At 41.1% G+C, this 19115-nt stretch overlaps 2 protein-coding genes across 3 annotated transcripts in view; one reads left to right on the plus strand and one right to left on the minus strand.

The window, feature by feature from the left end:
• LOC132380682 (uncharacterized) overlaps positions 1–6160 on the minus strand; it is a 79626-nt gene extending 73466 nt beyond the window's left edge. Inside the window, exon 1 of the mRNA XM_059949668.1 lies at positions 5908–6160. Coding sequence (XP_059805651.1) covers positions 5908–5947 — 40 coding nt within the window. The 5' untranslated portion in view covers positions 5948–6160. The remainder of the gene's footprint in view (positions 1–5907) is intronic.
• A 2106-nt stretch (positions 6161–8266) lies between these two features.
• Positions 8267–19115, plus strand: part of LOC132380512 (uncharacterized) — a 34206-nt gene continuing 23357 nt past the window's right edge. For both annotated transcript variants that reach the window (XR_009507795.1, XR_009507796.1), the window contains exons 1-2: positions 8267–8420; positions 15858–15993. The gene's annotated coding sequence lies outside the window, so the exon portion shown is untranslated. The remainder of the gene's footprint in view (positions 8421–15857; positions 15994–19115) is intronic.

The raw sequence follows: 19115 nt of genomic DNA on the forward strand, positions 1-19115 counted from the left end.
AATTAAACCAAGCATTTCATAAGCCTTCTTAATGACTTTTTCAATCTGTGCAGCCACTTTCAAGGAGCTATGAACTTGGTAGATCTGTGATCTACCTGTGATCAGGTAGAGTAGGGATCTTCACAGCTCTAGCTATATTCTCCCTTTCAAAACAGGCATAGAAGGCACCGATTTTAACTCTCACTAGCTTTTGACACCCATCCCATGTGTAACATAGTTTGTCTATTTATCCAATCTATTCCACATATCATTCTCCATACCTCTCATGACACCTGTTTTCTTCACTACAGCAAAGTCAAACAGAGCTTCATCACGTCACGTCTGTATTGGGGTGACAAGGACTGTACACAATATTCCAAATGCAGCCGAACCAACTCATTGTACATCGAAAACATGATGTCACAACACTTGTACTCAATCTTTGGCTCATGAAATAGGCAGACCACACACCTTCTCCACAACCCTGTCAGCCTGTGATGCCACTTTCAGGAACTGTGTAACAACATCTGAGGCGCCTCAATGAACAAGGCACAGAGTGATATGGAATTAATGCAGGCAAGTGGGATTAGCATAGGTGAGCAGATGTGATGGGCCAAAGGGCCTGTCTCTGTGCTGTACAACTCTATGACTCCACGACACTCCACATTGCCTGCAGTGACTTTGGCCGCCTTGGACCTCAGCTCTGGGTTTGTCTCACTGAACCCCATGTCCTCTGAGATGATACAGGGAGCCTCACACTGTAATTGACCTGTCAGTTCTCTCTCTTAATATTATCCATTTTCATCTGAACCTACCCTTTCGACGTACCTATCTAAATGCCTTTTAAATATTGTAATTCTACCCACTTCTACCACTTCCTCGTGCAGCTTCTGTGTAAAAAAAGTTATCCCTCATGTTCCCTCTACTTAAAATCTCTGTCTTCCAGTTTTAGACACCAGACACCTGGAAAAATATTACTCACGTTATCTATTTACTTATATCTATATCTCTAAGTGATTCTATACACTTACAGACTCACTTTGAAGGTCTCTACAAATCATGTTACCAGATTGATTGATTGATTTGCGCAGTTTCTTTTGCACATTGGCTCTTTGTCAATCTTTGTTTATGTGTAGTTCTTCATTGATTTTATTGTATATCTTTGTTTTATTGTGAATGCCTGAAAGAAAATTGCAGATGAGTATATGATGACATTCATACTTTGATAGTAAGTTTACCCTGAACTTGTGAACTGATGATTGGGAGATTGTCGAAGGCGTAAAGAACTATCAAAGAACACAGTGTGATATGGAGTGGAAGGAGTGTGCCTAGCTTAATTGTGGACATGGGAATGTAAAGGTACTAGAGTGATATAGATGATAGACAAATGAGCATGCCATATAAACTGGCATCAAATTAACACAATATCAGGGGCCAATCACAAACAAGAGAAAATCTGCAGATGCTGGAAATCCAAGGAACACACACAATGTTGCAGCAACTCAGCTGGCCAGGCAGCATCTGTGAAAAGAGAGTACAGTCAACGAAGTGCTGGAGGACCGCCGAGATCACAGAGGGGGAGCAGTGAGAAAGGGTTTCACTGACCTCCCTTTTCCATTCGTCTCAGCCCACTGATCTCCTTCCCGGCACTTATCCTTGCAAGTGAATAAAGTGCTAGACCTGCCCCTACACATCCTCCCTCAGTGCAGCTCAGGGCCTGAAACAGTCCTTCCACGTGAGGCGACACTTCACCTGTGACTTTGTCAGGGTCATATACTGTGTCCAGCGCTCCTAGTGTCGCTGCCTGTATAACAGTGAGACGCGACATAGATTGAGAGACCGTTACGCCAAGCACCTACGCTGCATCTGCCAGAAGGAGTAGGATCACCCAGTGGCTACGCATTTTAATTCCACTTTCCATTCGGATATATCAATCCATGGCCTCAACTGTTGTGGTAAGGCCACACTCAGGTTGGAGGAACAACACCTTATATTCCATCTGGGTAGCTTCCAACCTGATGGCATGAACATCGGTTTCTTGAACTTCTATTAATGCCACCCTCCTTCACCATCCCCCATCCCCTTTCTCCTCTGTCACTTTATCTCCTTACCTGCCCGTCACCTCTCTCTGGTCATCCCCCACCCCCACCCCGTTTTCTTTCTTCCATGGCCTTCTGTCCTCTTCTATCAGATTCCCCCTACTCCAGCCCAGTATCTCTTTCTCCAATCAACTTCCCAGTTCTTTACTTCATCCCTCCCCCTTCAATTTTCACCAATTACCTTTTGTTTTTCTCTCACCTCCCCCTAACTTTTAAATCGATTTCTCATCTTTTCTTTCTCCAGTCCTGCCAAAGGGCCTCAGCCTGAAAAGTTGACTGTTTACACTTTTTCATAGATTCTGCCTGGTCTGCTGAGTTCCTCCAGCACTTTGTGTGTGTTGCTTCAATATCAGAAGCTGAATGGCCTGTACTCCTCTTCATCTGTTCTGTATTCCAAGAGCTCAAAAAGGGAACATGAAATATCATAAGGAAGATTAAGAAGCTTTTCAATAGTTTTTTATACATATGTTTAAAAGTAGATTTTTTCTATGGAGAACATATACCTCTCAAGGATAAATGACAGAACTTCTGTCTGAAGCCAGAGGGTGAGATTATAAATGAGTACTTTGCATCTTTGTCAGGGCAGAATTGAATGAAGACAAGTGTGAAGTGTTGCACTTGGGGAGGACAGACCAGCGTAGGACTTATACAGCGAATGGTACAGCACTGAGGACTGTAGTGGAACAGAGGGATCTGGGAGTATAGATGCATAATTCCTTTAAAGTGGCATTGCAGGTATCCTTATAAATTATTGAGTGCAGGTGTTGGGATGTCCTGTGAAGTTTTGTAAGACATTGGTGAGGCCAAATTAGCCATTCTAATCACCTATCTGCAGGAAAGATATCAATAAGATTGAAAGAGTACATAGAAAAAGGGCAAGGATGTGAGGACCTGAGTTATAAGGAAAGGTTGAACAGGTTAGGACTTTATTTCCAGGAGTGTAGGAGAATGAGTGGAGATCTAACAGAATATACAAATTTTTGAGGAGAATCAATAGGGGGAGTGAGTGCAGGCATTGAATTGTGTTGTGACAAATGTGTTTGATCTTACAGCTATTGCAGGGACATGGTGGCAGGCTGCCCAGGACTGAGAACTCAGCAAATTCAGTGTTTCACAACTCTGCTATAGACGGCCCCAAGCCCAGTTGCAAAAGGAGGGTTGGACAAGGGGCTAGTAGCCCCATCTTGTAAAAACCCAAAGCTACAGAAACTCCATGGACCTCAAACCGGGAAGAGAATGGATCCTCCAAGAAGATGAGCTTCACCTGAGGACCATGAAAGATTGACCCAGGACAGAGGACTCTGGTGAGCTATTGTCAATGGCCTCTGTCACAGTAGGGGTGATGGCCTCAACTAACAATGTTACACACAGATTGGGACAAGGGAAAGGAGGAGGGTGGCCTTGTTCATCATGGCGTGGTGAGGAGATATGTACGGTATGAACAGTAGGAGCCTCTGCACCCTTAGGTGTTACCTCTTCATGAGATAAAACTAATCAAACTGCAAGGTAGAGCGGAAGAGGAATTTGTAGAGTGGTCAGGGACTCTTTCTTACAGCAGTCTGTTTCAGAACCTAACCAGGAACAGGTCACTTTAGTTGTAACTTGCACAATGAGGTGAGATTAATAACAGATCTTCTGTGAAGGATCATTGGTGGAAAATTCCACCAGCACCCCCCACCCCCCAACATGACACAGTTTAGACCATAAGACATCAGAGGAGAATTAGGCCACTTGACTCATCGAGCATACTCTGCCATTTCATCATGGCTGATCCAATTTTCCTCTCAGTCTCAATTTCCTGCCTTCTCCCCATATCGCTTCATGCCCTGGTCCATCAAGAATCTATAAACCTTTGCTTTAAATATACATAAAGACTTAGCCACCACAGCTGTCTGTGGCAAAGAATTCCACCTTCGGAAACATCCTCTCCATATCCAGTCTATCACAAGGGCTTTCACCATTTGATTGGTTTCAAAGAGGTCACCCTCATTCCAGTGAATTCAGGCCCAGAGTATTCAAACGCCCATCATATGACAAGCCATTCAATACCGAAATCATTTCCGTGAACCTCCTTTGAAGCAATGTCGTCTAACTAAATATGGCCAATTACACGGATGTGAGGATGATGTTGTCTGGAGTGGATGGGGTAATTAGGCTCAGGGATCAGATCAGTAGATGAAGTGACAAATGAAGCAGATATTGACACCAATTAGACAGAGGGATCCAGGAGAAAGTTGAACATCTGTGGTCAACAAACAAGGTCAAGGGAAATATTAAATCAAAGACGAGAGCACAGAGGGTGACAAGGGCTAGAGGCAGACCAGCAGACTGAAAATCCATCAAGAACCAATGGTGAGACACTCAAAAGTTAAAACTAACAGGGAAATTGCAATAAATTAAATTCAGTACTGTCAATAGTGTTCATATCAGAAACATGACAAACATCCCAACGCTGCAATAATTTACAAGAGTCACCATCATGAGAGGAAAGAAAAACTAATGGGATTAAAAGCAAAGCGTCACCAGGTCCCAACGACCTGCAAACAATGGTTTTACAGGAATTTACAAAATAGACAAAGTTCCTTTCCGTTTATCTCAGTTTCATAAAAAGATGCTTTTACCTTGGTTTTTGATTTACAAACACAGTTTTTCCTCCTCATGCTTATTTTATCTGGAATAACCACAACATAACTTATAAGAATATGTCTTTGTTTTATAAAGGTTGGTTTGATAATAATATTTTGTTAGTTAAACAGTTACTTAATTCAAGCAGTACTTTATTGAGTTATACCGATTTTGTTTATCCACCTTTGAATTTCCTGGGAATCCAAAATAATTTGCTGTTGTTATGGATGCAATTCCCTATGGTGTAATTATGCTGTTTAGAAATGGTGGGTAGCTGAATTACCCAGCTTGCATCCATCCAGTACAGCTGTAGGAAAGATTTGTTTTCCTCTGTCTTTTAAAAAAATAATATAAGTATTCGAAGTTTGTTTCAAAAAGACATTACTGCTATTCCTACAGCTGTTAGTTTTTGGAATAGTTGCTTGGGGAATCTGAGGTGGAGGAGTATTTGGGGCTAATTTATTTAATTTTTATTGAGGAAAAAAGTTAAAGAAATTTGTTTCAAATTACACAGATATAATCTAACCAATGTTTATTTGACAAGGTTTAATTCTGATATTGAAACTAACTGTTCTTTTTGTAGTTTATATCCAGAGGATTTATTTCATCTGTTTTGTGATTGTGAATGTGTTAAAACATTTCGGATTGATGTTTGTGAATTTATAGATCAATATATTAATGCGGATTTTACATTTTGTTTTGAAAATGTTTTATTTGGGTTTACTAATAATATCAAATCTCATAGGGATCATTTTTTATCATAAATCTTTTAATTTACAGCAAGTTTTATATCCATAAATTTAAATACAGCAATGAGAAGCATTCATGTATATTTTACCCTCAAATTTCAAACTACACATTAGTACACTGAAAACTTCCCATAACCAGAAAGTGGTAAAGACTGTACAAATTTGTCAACGTTTCGGGTTATTTCTCTAAATGTTTTTGTTTCGTGACTCTTTTTAGAAATAGCTCCTTCTGTCCAACAGTATTTAAAGTGGTTTTTCTCCTTATTTTTATATTTAAAGTTAATAGTTATATATTTGTTGCTGCTGAAGTGTGATTCCCTGGCTTTGTTAGCATATATTCAGTGCTTTTTGTTTGTGTTCAATAAAAATTGAAGAAGAAATTTTTAAAAAGATGGTTTTACAGGAAGTGCCTGGAGAGAAAGTGGAGACGCAAGTTCAATTTTCTCAAAACTCACTGTGTTCCAGGAAGGCCCCGTCTCTCAAATGACTCTCCATTGTTCAAGAAAAATTCAGCCCCAGTCCGACCGTTGCCGGGGAAACGACGTCGGTGAAGAAGCACCACTATCTGTGACGTCAACGCGCTCAGAGGGAAGGGAAATACCCGCCTTGTCACGTGACCGTGAGACAGCAGCCCGGGAGGCGGGAAAGAGCGAGCTGTCAATCAGAGGAACCGTTGGGAACCTTGTGAACGTTGTCAGTAAATCACTGAACCCTACATGAAAACAAAGAGCGTCACTGAAAAACATTTGTCAAAGTCAAAGTAAATTTACTATCAAACTATGTACATGTCACCATTTACTACCTTGAGAATTCTTCCTTTGCAGGCATGTGCAGGAAAATAAATGCAATAGAATTTATGAAATTTATAAATGACAGGGATTGACAAACAACCAACTTGTCAAAATGACAAAACGTGTAAATAATAAAAAAAAACAATGAATAAAGCTGAGAACATGTGTTGTTGAGAACTTGAAAGTGAGTCTGCATATTGTGGAATCATGTCAGTGAAGTTATCTATGCTGTTTGAAAAGCATGATTGGAAGGAGGCTCCTGTATCTCCTTCCTGATGGCAGAAGTGAAAGGAGAACACAGCATGGATCATGGATGTCCTTGCTGATGGATGCTGCTTTCTTATGGCAGAACTCCTTGTAACTGTTTTCAATGACAGGGAAAACTTTGCCTGGGATGAACTAAGATGTATCCATCTGTTTTTGTAGACCTCCATTCCTGGGCATTGGTGTTTCCAGACCAGGCTGTCATCGAACCACTGTGAATCTATAAATGTAGTCAAAGGTTTAGATGACATGCTGATTAAGATAGGCTCCAAGATAGTTTGCTGATGCTACTTGGGAGAGTTTTTTAAAGGAGTGTGAACCAAAGCACCAGGTCAGCAAGGTAAGGATCAGAACAGAAGGCAGATTTCAGAGAAAGTATTGAAAGGCAAAATCAACATAACAGGCATGATGGGTCAGATAGTTTGAAGACTGTATGTTTTAACAGCATAAGTATTGTAGTTAAGGATGATGCACTTAGGGCATGCAACTGAAATGTTGTAGCCTTTACTGAAACTTAGTTGAGAGAGAGGCAGGTTTCTGAAGTTTTAAAAAAAATAGATATGCCTGCCTTTTTACTGTCCACAGGGATCAGTTCATGTTGCATCTTGGATCCTTTTCAATCTTGTCAAAGTCATACAATAGTTAACTTTGTAGCACAGTTTATTTTATCTTACTGCTTTAAACAAGAGATTCGACAGCTGCAGTGTCAGGCCTCTCCTGTGTTCAGTGATTTGTTACCTAAATGAAATTAATGTCATGATAACCCCACTGTTTAAATTATAATATTACCATTCCTGTATTTCTCTTGCAACTTGTAATTAATAGAGTGTTTTGTTCTTGCAATATGTACCACTGAGGGATCCTCAGTGGTGAGTATCCTGACTGGTTGGATGATCGCCTAGTCTGGAAACACCAATGCCCAGGAACAGAGAAGATGACAAACACGTGGTAGATACAGCCCAGTTCATCACAGGCAAAGCTCTCACGATAAATGAGCACGGTAACAAGGAGCTCTACCTCATCAAGGACATCCCTCATCAATGCCATGTTGTCTTCTCACTGCTGCCATTGGGAAAGAGATAGAGGAGCCTTAGGTCCCACACCACCAGGTTCAGGAAGAGTTATTACACTACACCAGTCATGTTCTTGAAACAGCAGAGATAACTTCACTAAACTGATCCCAGAATCTGCAGACTTGCTTTCAAGTTCTCTATAACTGATGTTCTCAGTATTATTGATTGTTTATATAATTTGCATGATGTGAATTTTTTGCACATTGGTTGTCAATCTGATTTACTTGTTTATTATTCTTATTGTATTTATTATCATTGTTTCTTTCTCTCTGAGAGATTATTTTGCATTGAACTGCTGCTGCTAAGAGAACAAATTTCACGTCAGATTCCAGTGATAATAAACCTGATTCTGATTTTGTGCCATTTATAGATTTCATAAATTCTATTGCATTTATTTTTCTGTAAGTGCCCACAAGCAATTTAATCTCAAGGTAGCATATGGTTTGATAATAAATTTACTTAGACCATGACAAATGTTCTTCGGTGACGCTCTTTGTTTTCATGAAGGGTTCGGTGATTTATTTATAACGTTCACCAGCTTCCAAGCGTGTTCGCTGATTAACAGCTCCCCCGCTTTCCCCTGGCCGGGCTGTTTCCTCACTATCACGTGACAGCCTGCGATTTGCCGACCCCTGGCGCGCTGACGTCATAGAGAGTGCTCGTCACCGACGTCGTTTCCTCGGCAACGGTCCGGTCAGCCCCGGGCGGCAAGGACGAAGTGGGCAGACAGATGGGGATTTAAGCTTTCAATAGCTAAAACTCAAAACATATTTCACAAGAAGGATTAATAGACCTGCACTTGAATGGAAATTATATAGTAGGTTACTTGAACTGTCGGCGGTAAGATTTGTAGGCATGTGGATGGATAGTAATCTGATGTAGAAGCACCGTATCAGTAAAATAATTGATAAATATTAAATATTTTATGTTTTCAGGTATCTTAGTGGATATTCTTGGGATGCTACACGAAAATCCTTATTGGCAATTTATCTTTGTTTAGATTTCTTGTTTACGGTTGTATGGCATATGGTCAGCTTCATCGTCAATTTTAAAAAACGTTTGGTTGTGATACAAGCAAAGGATTTAAGACTGTGTTGTGGTGCAGTAAGGTCGTCCCCTCGTCCGGCTTTACTGGTTGAAATGGAACAATTACCTTTACAATAGAGGCTGAAGTTGATATTAACATACTGGATTAATTTGTCTGGCAGAGGAATGATCACCCCGTTAAACGTGTGGTGGAAATTGTTAGGAACATCAGGAGAAATGTTCTTACTTTTGGGTGGCTGGGTTCTAATCACACCAGGAATAAGATGTTTGGTGGATTACACAATATGTCCTGCAGCTTTCTTGGTAACCCCACTTTGCTTTTTCCATTGACTTCAGTTGATTTTAGATTACACGTTTTAATAAGGTCTAAGGATTCTGTTTTGCCTCAGGATCTTTTGGTTCATCAATATATTAAGAAAAATTATTACGGTATGTTAACGATTTTTACAGAAGATAATTTAACTGGGAATGTTGGTGTGCTGTTATTGTGCCTGAATTCCAGGTAACAATAACAAAAAACAACTTATTAACTATTTATCAGTATATACCACAGAACTGGTTGCCATCATCTGAGGCTTAAAGTGGGTGGAGGATATTTGTCCACGTAAATTTGTAATTTGTTTATTTCCTTTTCAGTTTTGATGAGTCTTAAAACAGTTTATTCTAGCAGTAGGTCAGATTTACTGTTGGAAGCTCATTAAACATTATTTTGTATACAAATTGTTGGTTTATATGTTGGCTTCTTAAGGGTCCCAACACATAGAGGTGTTGAGGGGTATGAGTTGTTCTGCTGAGAAAGCTGTTAAAAGTTCAGCAGTGGATATAAACCTCCCACTAAGCAAATCAGAAGGGGTTCATCAGATTAAGATTTAGGGGGTTCCAGAAAGATTTGTGGGATAATGGCCGTAAGGGGAGACACTTTTACAGAATACATAAAACTATAGGGGAAGAGGGTAAAAAAGAAAGGATTTTTTCCAGCATTTTTCTTAATCTTCTTCACTTCCTGCCTGCTGCCCCGGGGACAGTAAGTGTCTGTCAGTTCCTTAGTGTCCCAGCTCCCTACCTGATGTTTTCCATTCCGATCTTTGGGCTCACATCCCTCCTGGGTCCTCACCCCTCACTCTCTCTGTAACCTCCTCCCATCCTGATAAACTCTCATAGATCTGCTCTCATCCCTCTGTGGCCCTTCTGCATCTACACATCCACTCCCTTTTCAGATTGGAGACCTGTGACCAGTGGTGTGCTACAGGGATCCGTGGCTGCTCCCCTGTTGTTTGTCAATTACATTAATGATTTGGATGTGAATATTGATAAATAAATTCACTGATGATTTCAAACCTTGTAGTGAGGTACAAGAAGATGTGGATAAACTAGATGGAATTTAACTTACAGAAGTTCAAAATGTTGCATTTTTACAAGTTAAATGAGGACAAGACTTAGACAATAAGTGGCAGGACCCAGGGAGTATTGTAGAACAGCAAGACCTCAGAGTACATGGTTTATTTAAAGTGATGACGGTGGAGACTGGTTGGTGAAGAAGTCCTGTGTCATAAATCCTTCAAAAGGGAACTGAGTACAAGAGTTGGGGTGGATTGTTACAAGTGTACAATACGTTGATGAGGCTGGAGTTGAATTGTTGCCAAGCAATGGAAAGGAAATAATTCATCTGGAGGGGATGCAGGAAACGTTCACAAGGATATGACTGGGACTGAATTCAAAGGAGAGGCTGAAAATACTGGGCCTGTTTCCCCAGAATGTGGAAAGCTGAGTGTTGAGCTTATGTAGAGAATGTTGTCCCTCAATGCTCTGTTCTCAGCCTTTCCCCACTCAAATATATGCCCTGAAGTTTTGGATTCCTTTGTGCTTGGGAAAGTCTGTGACCATTCACACTGTCTATGTTCCTCATGATTTTATGCTCTCCTTAATTTTACCCCTCATCCTCCAATGCTCCAGGGGAAAAAGACCAACCTATGCAGTCTCTACATCTAACTCAATCTCTCCTCCCCCATAATATCATGGTGAATCACCTCTCCAGTGCAATCTCACCCTTCCAAAACTGTGCACTATGTTCCAGCTGAGGCCTGATTCATCTTTTTAAAAGTCCTTCCAACACTTTTGTGAACCCCAGCTAATAATGAACACTGACATTCTTCACTCTGTCTGTTTCTGCCACCTTCAGGGATTTCTGTATCTGTACATCAATATCCCTCTATTTCTCAGTACTCCCTCAGACCCCACCATTTGTTGAATGTCCTAACCTTATTTAACTGAAGATAAGTGTTGCCTCACAGTCATCAAGATTAAGTTTTGCGTGGCCATGGCGATTGAAGTATTTCAGCACCCCAATAGTCTCTGCTGTTGTCACCCACAGAGCCTGAGATATATCTAATCTAATTCACCTTTAACCATGCTAAGACATCTAATATCGCCTCCTTTGTTAACCTTCATCTGCTCTGGAATTTCAGTGCACCAACTGAAATCTCCAAATTCAATGCCTTTTTCTTGGTGAATATAGCGGAGATCTATTCATTTCAGACCCTGTCCACCTCTGCTCCCGTACACAGGGCCACTTTGCTCCACAACAGGCCCCACTCATTCCCTGGTTACACTCTTCTTCTTAATATCCTTAAAGCACTCATTAGTATGTATATATTATTAACCTCTGTTGAGCATACCCTTAATCTTTCTTTTCACTGGTAATTTGTGACTTGTCTTTACCCTTCTAATTTCTCGTTTCAAACTCTCCACACACTTTCCCCATGATGTGTCTTTCTCTTTTACATTAGGAGAGTTTTAGACTCCCCTAAACTTTTTGCCCCTTTCCAGCTTAATGACATTCTTCCTATAAGTGGGTGAGTAGAACCACACATAATATATTGTGGTCTCACCACTAACTTGTACAGTGACAACATGAAGGCCCAACTCCTGAACTCCAAGCCACAATTGATACAGGCAATGTGCCAAATGTCTTCACCACCCTGTCTACATTTTCAGAAAACTATTTACAGTACTTGTCCTTTTTGGCCTTTTTGTTCTCCAACTCTCTTGCGGACCCTACTCGTTGCCGCAGATACACCTGTGTGTGCCCCTGGCTGAAGAATTTTCTGTCACCATTGCTCACCAAGAACACAGAACAGTACAGATCAGGAACAGGTCTTGCTTCCTACGATGACTGTGCTGAACACAATACCAAATGCAACTGAATCTCTTCTGCCTACATGTGATTTATATCCTTTCATTTCATGTCTAAAAGCCTAAGTAGCCTAAAAGTCTACTTCCCCAGTCTCCATGGCAGCCCACACCAGACCCCACCACTATATATAAAACAAAACTATTACTTGCACTGCCACCAGCTTTAAATTCTAACCGTGTCATCTGAAAGTTATTTTTCCTCGTATTTGACGTCTCCACCCTGGGAAAAGGATTCTGACTCTCTACCTTATCCACACTCTCATAGTTCTATAAACTTCCGTCAGGTCTCCCCTTAGCCTCCTTTACTCTGTGTAAAACAATCCCAGTCCATCCAATCTTTCCTTGCAACTCAATCCCTCCAGTCCAGTCAATGTTCCTGTGAATCTTTTCAGCACCTTTCCGGCTTAATCACATCCTTCCTATTGTGTGGTGACTAGAACTGCACAGGGTGCTCTGAATGATTTGTACAACTGTAATGTGATGTCCCAACTCCTCTCAGTGCCTTTGCTGATGAAGGTAAGCATGCCATGCGCCGCCTTCTCGACCTTGTCTACCTGTGCTGCCAAATATGTACCTGTATCCGAAGATCTCTTTCTTCATTCACACTCCCCAGGACTCTCCCATTCACTATGTATGCCCTGGACTGCTTTAGCTTGCCAAAGTCCATCACTGTAACAATGATTCAAGATTCACAACTGTTTATTGTCATTATACCGTACATGACTATAAAGGAGAACAAAATGATTGTTACTCCAGATCTGATGCAGCATAAAAAAACACAATAAACATCAAGAACACAATTTTTAAAAAAATCTATAGATGTAGAAGTAACTATAAGACAATGTAATGTAACGTTTATACATTGACTGTACTCTGTACATAAAATGACGCTTGCTGATGTGAATGTAGTGGTATTGTGTGGGTTACTGGGCAGAGGTGTTGATCAGCCTGACGGCTTGGGGAATCTAACTGTTTTTGAGTCTGCTGGTCCTGGTGCGGATGCTGCGTATCATCTTCCTGATGGGTTTGGAACCAAAAGTTCATAGGCAGTGTGGGTAGATCTTTCATGATATTGCTGGCCTTTATCTAGCACCTTTCTGTATATATACAGTATTTTGTTGTTGATGGGTAGGCTGGCACCGGCGATGTGTTGGGCAATTTTCACTTCCCATTGTCCAGTTCTCCTGTCCATTGCAGGGCAGTATCTGTACCATACAGTGATACAGCATGTTAGAATGCTCTCTACTGCACGCTTGTTGAAGGTTCTGAGTATTGCTGTGTACAGATCAGTACTCCTGGGCCTCCTCAAAGTAGAGAAATCGGTGAGCTTTGCTGAGTGTGGAGATGTGCTGTGGGACCATGAGAGGTTGTGTGTGATCTGCACTCCCAGGAGTTTAAAACTGCTCACTCACTTCAGTATTTGACTGCACCAACCAGCCAGCAATGAATGTCAATGCACCGTTCACTTTCCAAACATCGCACTGTTCCTGTCTGCTGTTTTATTGTGTAGGACAACATATGGATCCCTCTCTATTTCTCTCACTGTCCATTTCCTTTTACATAAATAGTAATCTGCCTGTTGATTCCTTCTACCACTGTACATGCACTTTCCCACATAAAGCTCCGTTCAGCAGGTTTTCACCCACTTTGTATCCAATTATAGAGACCTGGGATACTCCAATCCTCCCTGCCTGAAAAAGGACGGTTTATTCTGTTTTTGTCTTCTATGTGATAACCAGTCTTCATTCCATGTTAACACACTCACCCCAGTACGATGCGCTCTGGTCTTGTGCACCAACCCTTTTTTGTGGCACCTTGAAAATCCAAACACACAACTTCTTCAGCTTCCCCTGTAAAGTCTTGAAGATCTCTGGCACATTTGACAAACGTGCCAGACAAACCTTTCACCAAACCAGCTGACTGTTTCTCAAACTGGGTCGCAGGAGGAAGGGAGCGAAGGAGGTCTTTGGAATGCTGGTTGTCATCGGTCAGGACACCGAGTATAAAGTTGGGATGTAATGTTACAGTTGTGCAATATGGCACTGTGGCCATATTTCAAAATTCAAGCTTGTTTAATGTCATTTCCAGTACATAAGTGTAAGGGAAAACAAAATAGTTTTTCTCCAGATCTGATGCAGCAAAAAATACAATAATAAAAAAAACCACAAATATAAATAGACAGATAGTTTATTTCCACAGATCGATTATATGTCCATAAAGTGATGCTATGTGATGCAGGACTGTCTGTACATAAGGACATTGACAGGAAATGAAGAAGTAGAGGGGAAGGTGAGCAAGGGTGGGTTAGTGGTTAGATGTGTTAATCAGACTTATTGCTTTGGGAAAGTAACTGTTTTTGAGCCTGGTGATCGTGGTGAAGTTGCTACGTAACCTCCACCCTGATGGGAGTAAATCAAGTAGTCTATGAGCTGGGTGACTAGTATCCTTCATGATATTGCTGACTTTTTACCAGCACCTTTCTGTATATATGTCCTTAATGCTGGGTAAACTGGTACTGGTGATGTGTTGGGCAGGTTTGGATACCCATTGCAGATCATTCCTGTCTGCCGCAGTGCAGTTTATGTATTATGCAGGATGTTAGGGTGCTCTCTAATACACATCTGTAGAAAGTCGCGAGCATTGATGTGCATAGTCCAGCTCTATTCAGCCTCTCCAGAAAGTAGAGTTGGTGATCTTTCCTGATTCTGTCAGATGTTTTCTTTGACCATGAGAGTTTGGGCGAGACGTACATTCCCAGGAGTTTGAAACTGCTCGCAGTTTCTACTATTCTGCAGCCAATGTAAAGAGCAGTGTGAGTGGTGTGACTTTTGAATTCGATAACCATCTCCTTGGTCTTATTGATATTGAGGAAGAAGTTATTTGCCTGGCAGCAGGCCTTCAGCTCCTCCACTTCTCCCTGTAGACTGCCTCATTGTAGTTGGTAATGAGTCCCTCCTCTGACGTGTCATCAGCAATCTTGACAATGTGATACCTTGCATATTTGTCCATACATTCTCTTGTGAGCAGAGTGTACTTCAATGGGCTTATCACGCAGCCTGGGGGTGGCAGGTGAGTGTCATGTGCGTTGAGGATGATGGGAGACAGAGGAGCAGTTGTGTGTTCTGATGTCTGTGGTTAGGTAATCCAATACCCAGTTGCACTGTGGTATATTTAAGCTGCAGAGTAAGAGTTTGTTTACTAGGTCTGAGCAACAATAATGTTGAATACCTAACTGAAATCCAGAAACAACATTCTGACTTAAGTGCCCTTGTTTCCCAGTTGGAATATTGTATTTAGAATATGGTAACACATGCAAAATGCTGTAGGAACTCAGCAGGCCAGGCAACCTCTATGGAAAAGAGAGCAGTCAACGTTTCGGGCTGAGACCCTTCAGCTGGACTTACCTGCCGCGTTGCTCCAGCATTTTGTGTGTGTTGCTTGAATTTCTAGCATCTGCAGTTTTTCTCTTGCTTGTGATTTGGAATGTGGTGTTTAGATCTGGTCACCCTGCTGGAGGACAGGCACCATAAGCTGGAAAGAGAGCAGAGGAGATTTGAGGATGTTGCTGGGTCACGAACAACTCATTTATGGAGAGAGTTTCAGCAGTTTTGGTCAATTGTTATGGGAGTGTAGGAGGATGTGTGGTTATATTATAGAGGTGTATAAAATTATGAGGGGCTTGGTTAGGGTCAGAAAACACAGTCTTTTTTGCCAGGGTTGCGGAATCAAGAATTGGAGGGAATTGGTTTAAGATGAGAAGGGAGAGATTTAACTGGAACCTGAAGAACAACTTTTCTACACAGAGGGTGGACAATGTATGGAATGATCTGTCAGTAGAAATGGTTGAAGCAGGTATACTAATGATGCTAAAAAGATATTTGGACAGGTAGGTGGAACAAAAAGGCTTTGAGCAATATGAGCCAAATGCAGGGAAATGGGACAGGCTCGGTTGGGAACCTTGGTCAGCTTGATCATTTGAACCATTGACTCAGGTTGATGACATTAAACTTTTCTAAATGGCTTGCTATTTCTTTGTAGGTCACATATTACAGCACTTTGCCAGCAACAGATGAGGAATTAACAGGACTTCAGTTACCCACTCTTTGTCTTCCACCCTTCAACAATGGAGTCACATTTCAGGTTTTCCAACTCACTGGGATCTTCCTGGAACACAGTGAGTTTTGACAATCTTCAAATAATGTCTCCACTTTCTCTCCAAACCCTAAGGTGCAGGTCATTTGGACATTGTGTTATTTGTTTTAGATTTTCCCTTGAAATAGTGATTATTGCATAGTGTTGAAATGTCACTTCTGAGATAACTATGGCAAGTTTGCTGTGTCCGTACCATGAACATTGATCAAATTATTGAGATAACATATCTGCCTTTTCCTTATTAGTTTTATTTTTTGTCTCTTCTCACTGGTTCTTGAAATATTTCTGTACTGCGGTTTACTACCAGCACTTGCCTCTTTACATACTCTTTGATTGTATATTTACCTTGCCAATCTTCGTTGATCACAGATGATTCATCTTTCTCCTGGATCCCTCTGTCTAATTGGAGTCAATGTCTTGTGAGCATTATCAACCAGCTGTTTAAACGACTGCCATCTACTGATCTGTCCCTGAGTCTATTTTCCTCAGCCACCCCATAAAACTACACCCTCATACCCGTGTAATTGCCCTTATTTAGGTTGACGACATCGGTTTGGACACAGGTGTTTGTTCTCAAATTGTGTCTGGAATTCTCCGATTTTGTAATCACTTCTTCCTCGGGATCCTTCACCACTATATTTCTTTTTATTCTGACCTCCTTACACAGAACCACGTATGAAATAGCCTGTTCCTGGGTGGGTTCTGTAACATACTGCTGTAAAGAACCTTCCCCAACCACTGCATAAATTCCTCTTCCTTGTACCTTGCCAGTTTAATTAGATTCATTAACACACAAATCAAAATCAAGTTACAACTTTGCTGTTGATCACATTTTGTCTTCACTGTCAGTCTTACTTGAGTCACTGGGGACCATTAGTTTCCTAGGTCAGAGTTTGAGAAGTTGGTCAAATAAGAGAAAATCTGCAGACATGGGTCCTGATGAAGGATTTCGGCCCGAAACATCGACCGTTTACACTTTTCCATGGATGCAACCTGGGCTGCTGAGTTCCTCCAGCATTTTGTGGGTGTTGCTTAAAAAATAGATGCTTCCCTGGTTGAAACACCAGCAGAAGCGTCCTTGCAGCATGATGAGCAGTATCGCCCACTTGAAGTCACGCTTGCGCTTTCAGACCTTGATTCAATTTGTTTTTGAGCGCTAAGCAATGCACACTGATTGAACTAAGAACACAAGAGATGCTGCAGATACTGGAAATCCAGAGCAACACAAATTATTGAGATAACATATCTGCCTTTTCTTCATTAGTTTTATTTTTTTGTCTCTTCTCACTGCTTCTTGAAATATTTCTCTACTGTGGCCTACTACCAGAGTATGTTGAAACACAAGTTCCTCCAGCATTTTCTGTGTGAATTCAACTAAATTACTGCCTTGGTCTTTCACTCATTTGGTTAATACAAAGATTTGCAATTTAGACATTTTTGTCATAAAGAAATACAGCATAGAAATAGGGCATCTAGTCCATGCTGAAAACCTTTAAACTGCCTACTCCCATCAAACTGCACTGGGTCTGTAGCCCTTCTTACCCTGACCATTCATGTAGCTATTTAAACTTCTTTTAAACATGGAAATGCACCATTTGTGCTGCCAGCTCGTTCCATATTCCTATGACCCTCTGAGTGAAGATGTTTCCCCTCATGGTCCCTTTAAACTTTTTGCCTTATACCCATAACCCATGGAAAAACCTCAGTGGAAAAAGCCTGCTTGCGTTTGCCCTGTCTATATCCCTCATAATTTTGTATACCGCTATCAAATCTCCTCTTAGTCTTCTACATTTTAAGAAATAAAGTCCTAACCTATTCAGTGTTTCCTTATAACTCGGGTCCTCTTGACCCAGCAATATCCTTCCAAATTTTCTCTATACCCTTTCAACCTTATTTACATATTTCCTGTAGGTCAGTGACCAAAACTCCACAGAATACTCCAAATTAAGCCTCACCAATGTCTTATACATCTTCAGTATAATATCCCTTCTCAGGTACTTGGTTCATTTCATGAAGACCAGTGTGCCAAAAGCTTTCTTTATGACCCTATCTACCCATGATGCCACTTTCAATAAATTAGAGACCTGTATTCCCAGACCACACTCCTCAGTGCCCTATTCAAGTGTAACACTTTTGTTGGTTCTACTGGAGTGCAACACCTTGCATTTCTCTGCATTAAATTCTATCTGCCATTTTCACCCCACTTTTCCAACAGATGCAGATATCTTTGGCTATCCCATGATAGCCTCACTTGCTGTCCACTACATCCCCAATCTTGGTTTCATCTGCAAATTTGCTGATCCGGTTAACCACATTATCATCCAGATCACTGATATAGATAAAAAACAGCAATGGACCCTGCGCCGGTCCCTGCAGCACACCACTAGTTATAAGCCTCCAGTCAGAGAGGCAACCCTCTTATCACCACTCTTTTGCTTCTCCCACAAAGTCAATGTCTAATCAAATTTGCTACCTCGTTTTGAATGCCAAGTGACTGAACCTTCTTGATCAACCTCCCATGCTGGACATGGTCAACCTTTCTAAAGTCCGTGTAACCAACATCCAGTGCCTTGCCTTCATCTACTATTCAGATAACTTCCTCAAAAAACTATGACCATGAAGCCATGCTGACTATCCTGAGTTAGTCCATGTCTATCGAACTACTTACATATACAGTCCCTTAAAGTACCTTGCAATAACTTCCCACAAGTGATGTCAGACTCACCAACCTTTAATTTCCTGTTTATGTTTAGAGCCTTTCTTAAAAAACTGAACATCATCCGTTATCCGGAATTCCTGTGGTACCGCCGTCACTAAGAATGATTTAAATATGGGGTCCCGGCAAATCTGCACTTGCCTACTGAAGAGTCTGAGGGGACTCCTTGTCAAGTCAAACTGGTGATTTATCAACCTTGATTTGAAATCTGGAAATCTAATCTGCACAGGGTCCATGAAGTTGATGTCACTTTGACTCCCTTTACTAGACTCTGGCCATCTCCTGAGTAAATGCAGATACAAAATATTTATTTATGATCTCCACCATCCGTTTTGGCGTCACACATGGAATACCATTCTGATCTTCTGGAGGACCAATTTTGTTCCATGTAATCATTTTGCTCTTAACGTATCTCTAAAATCCCCAAG

The sequence above is a fragment of the Hypanus sabinus genome, chromosome 24, assembly GCF_030144855.1.
Source record: "Hypanus sabinus isolate sHypSab1 chromosome 24, sHypSab1.hap1, whole genome shotgun sequence".
Lineage (NCBI taxonomy): Eukaryota > Metazoa > Chordata > Chondrichthyes > Myliobatiformes > Dasyatidae > Hypanus > Hypanus sabinus.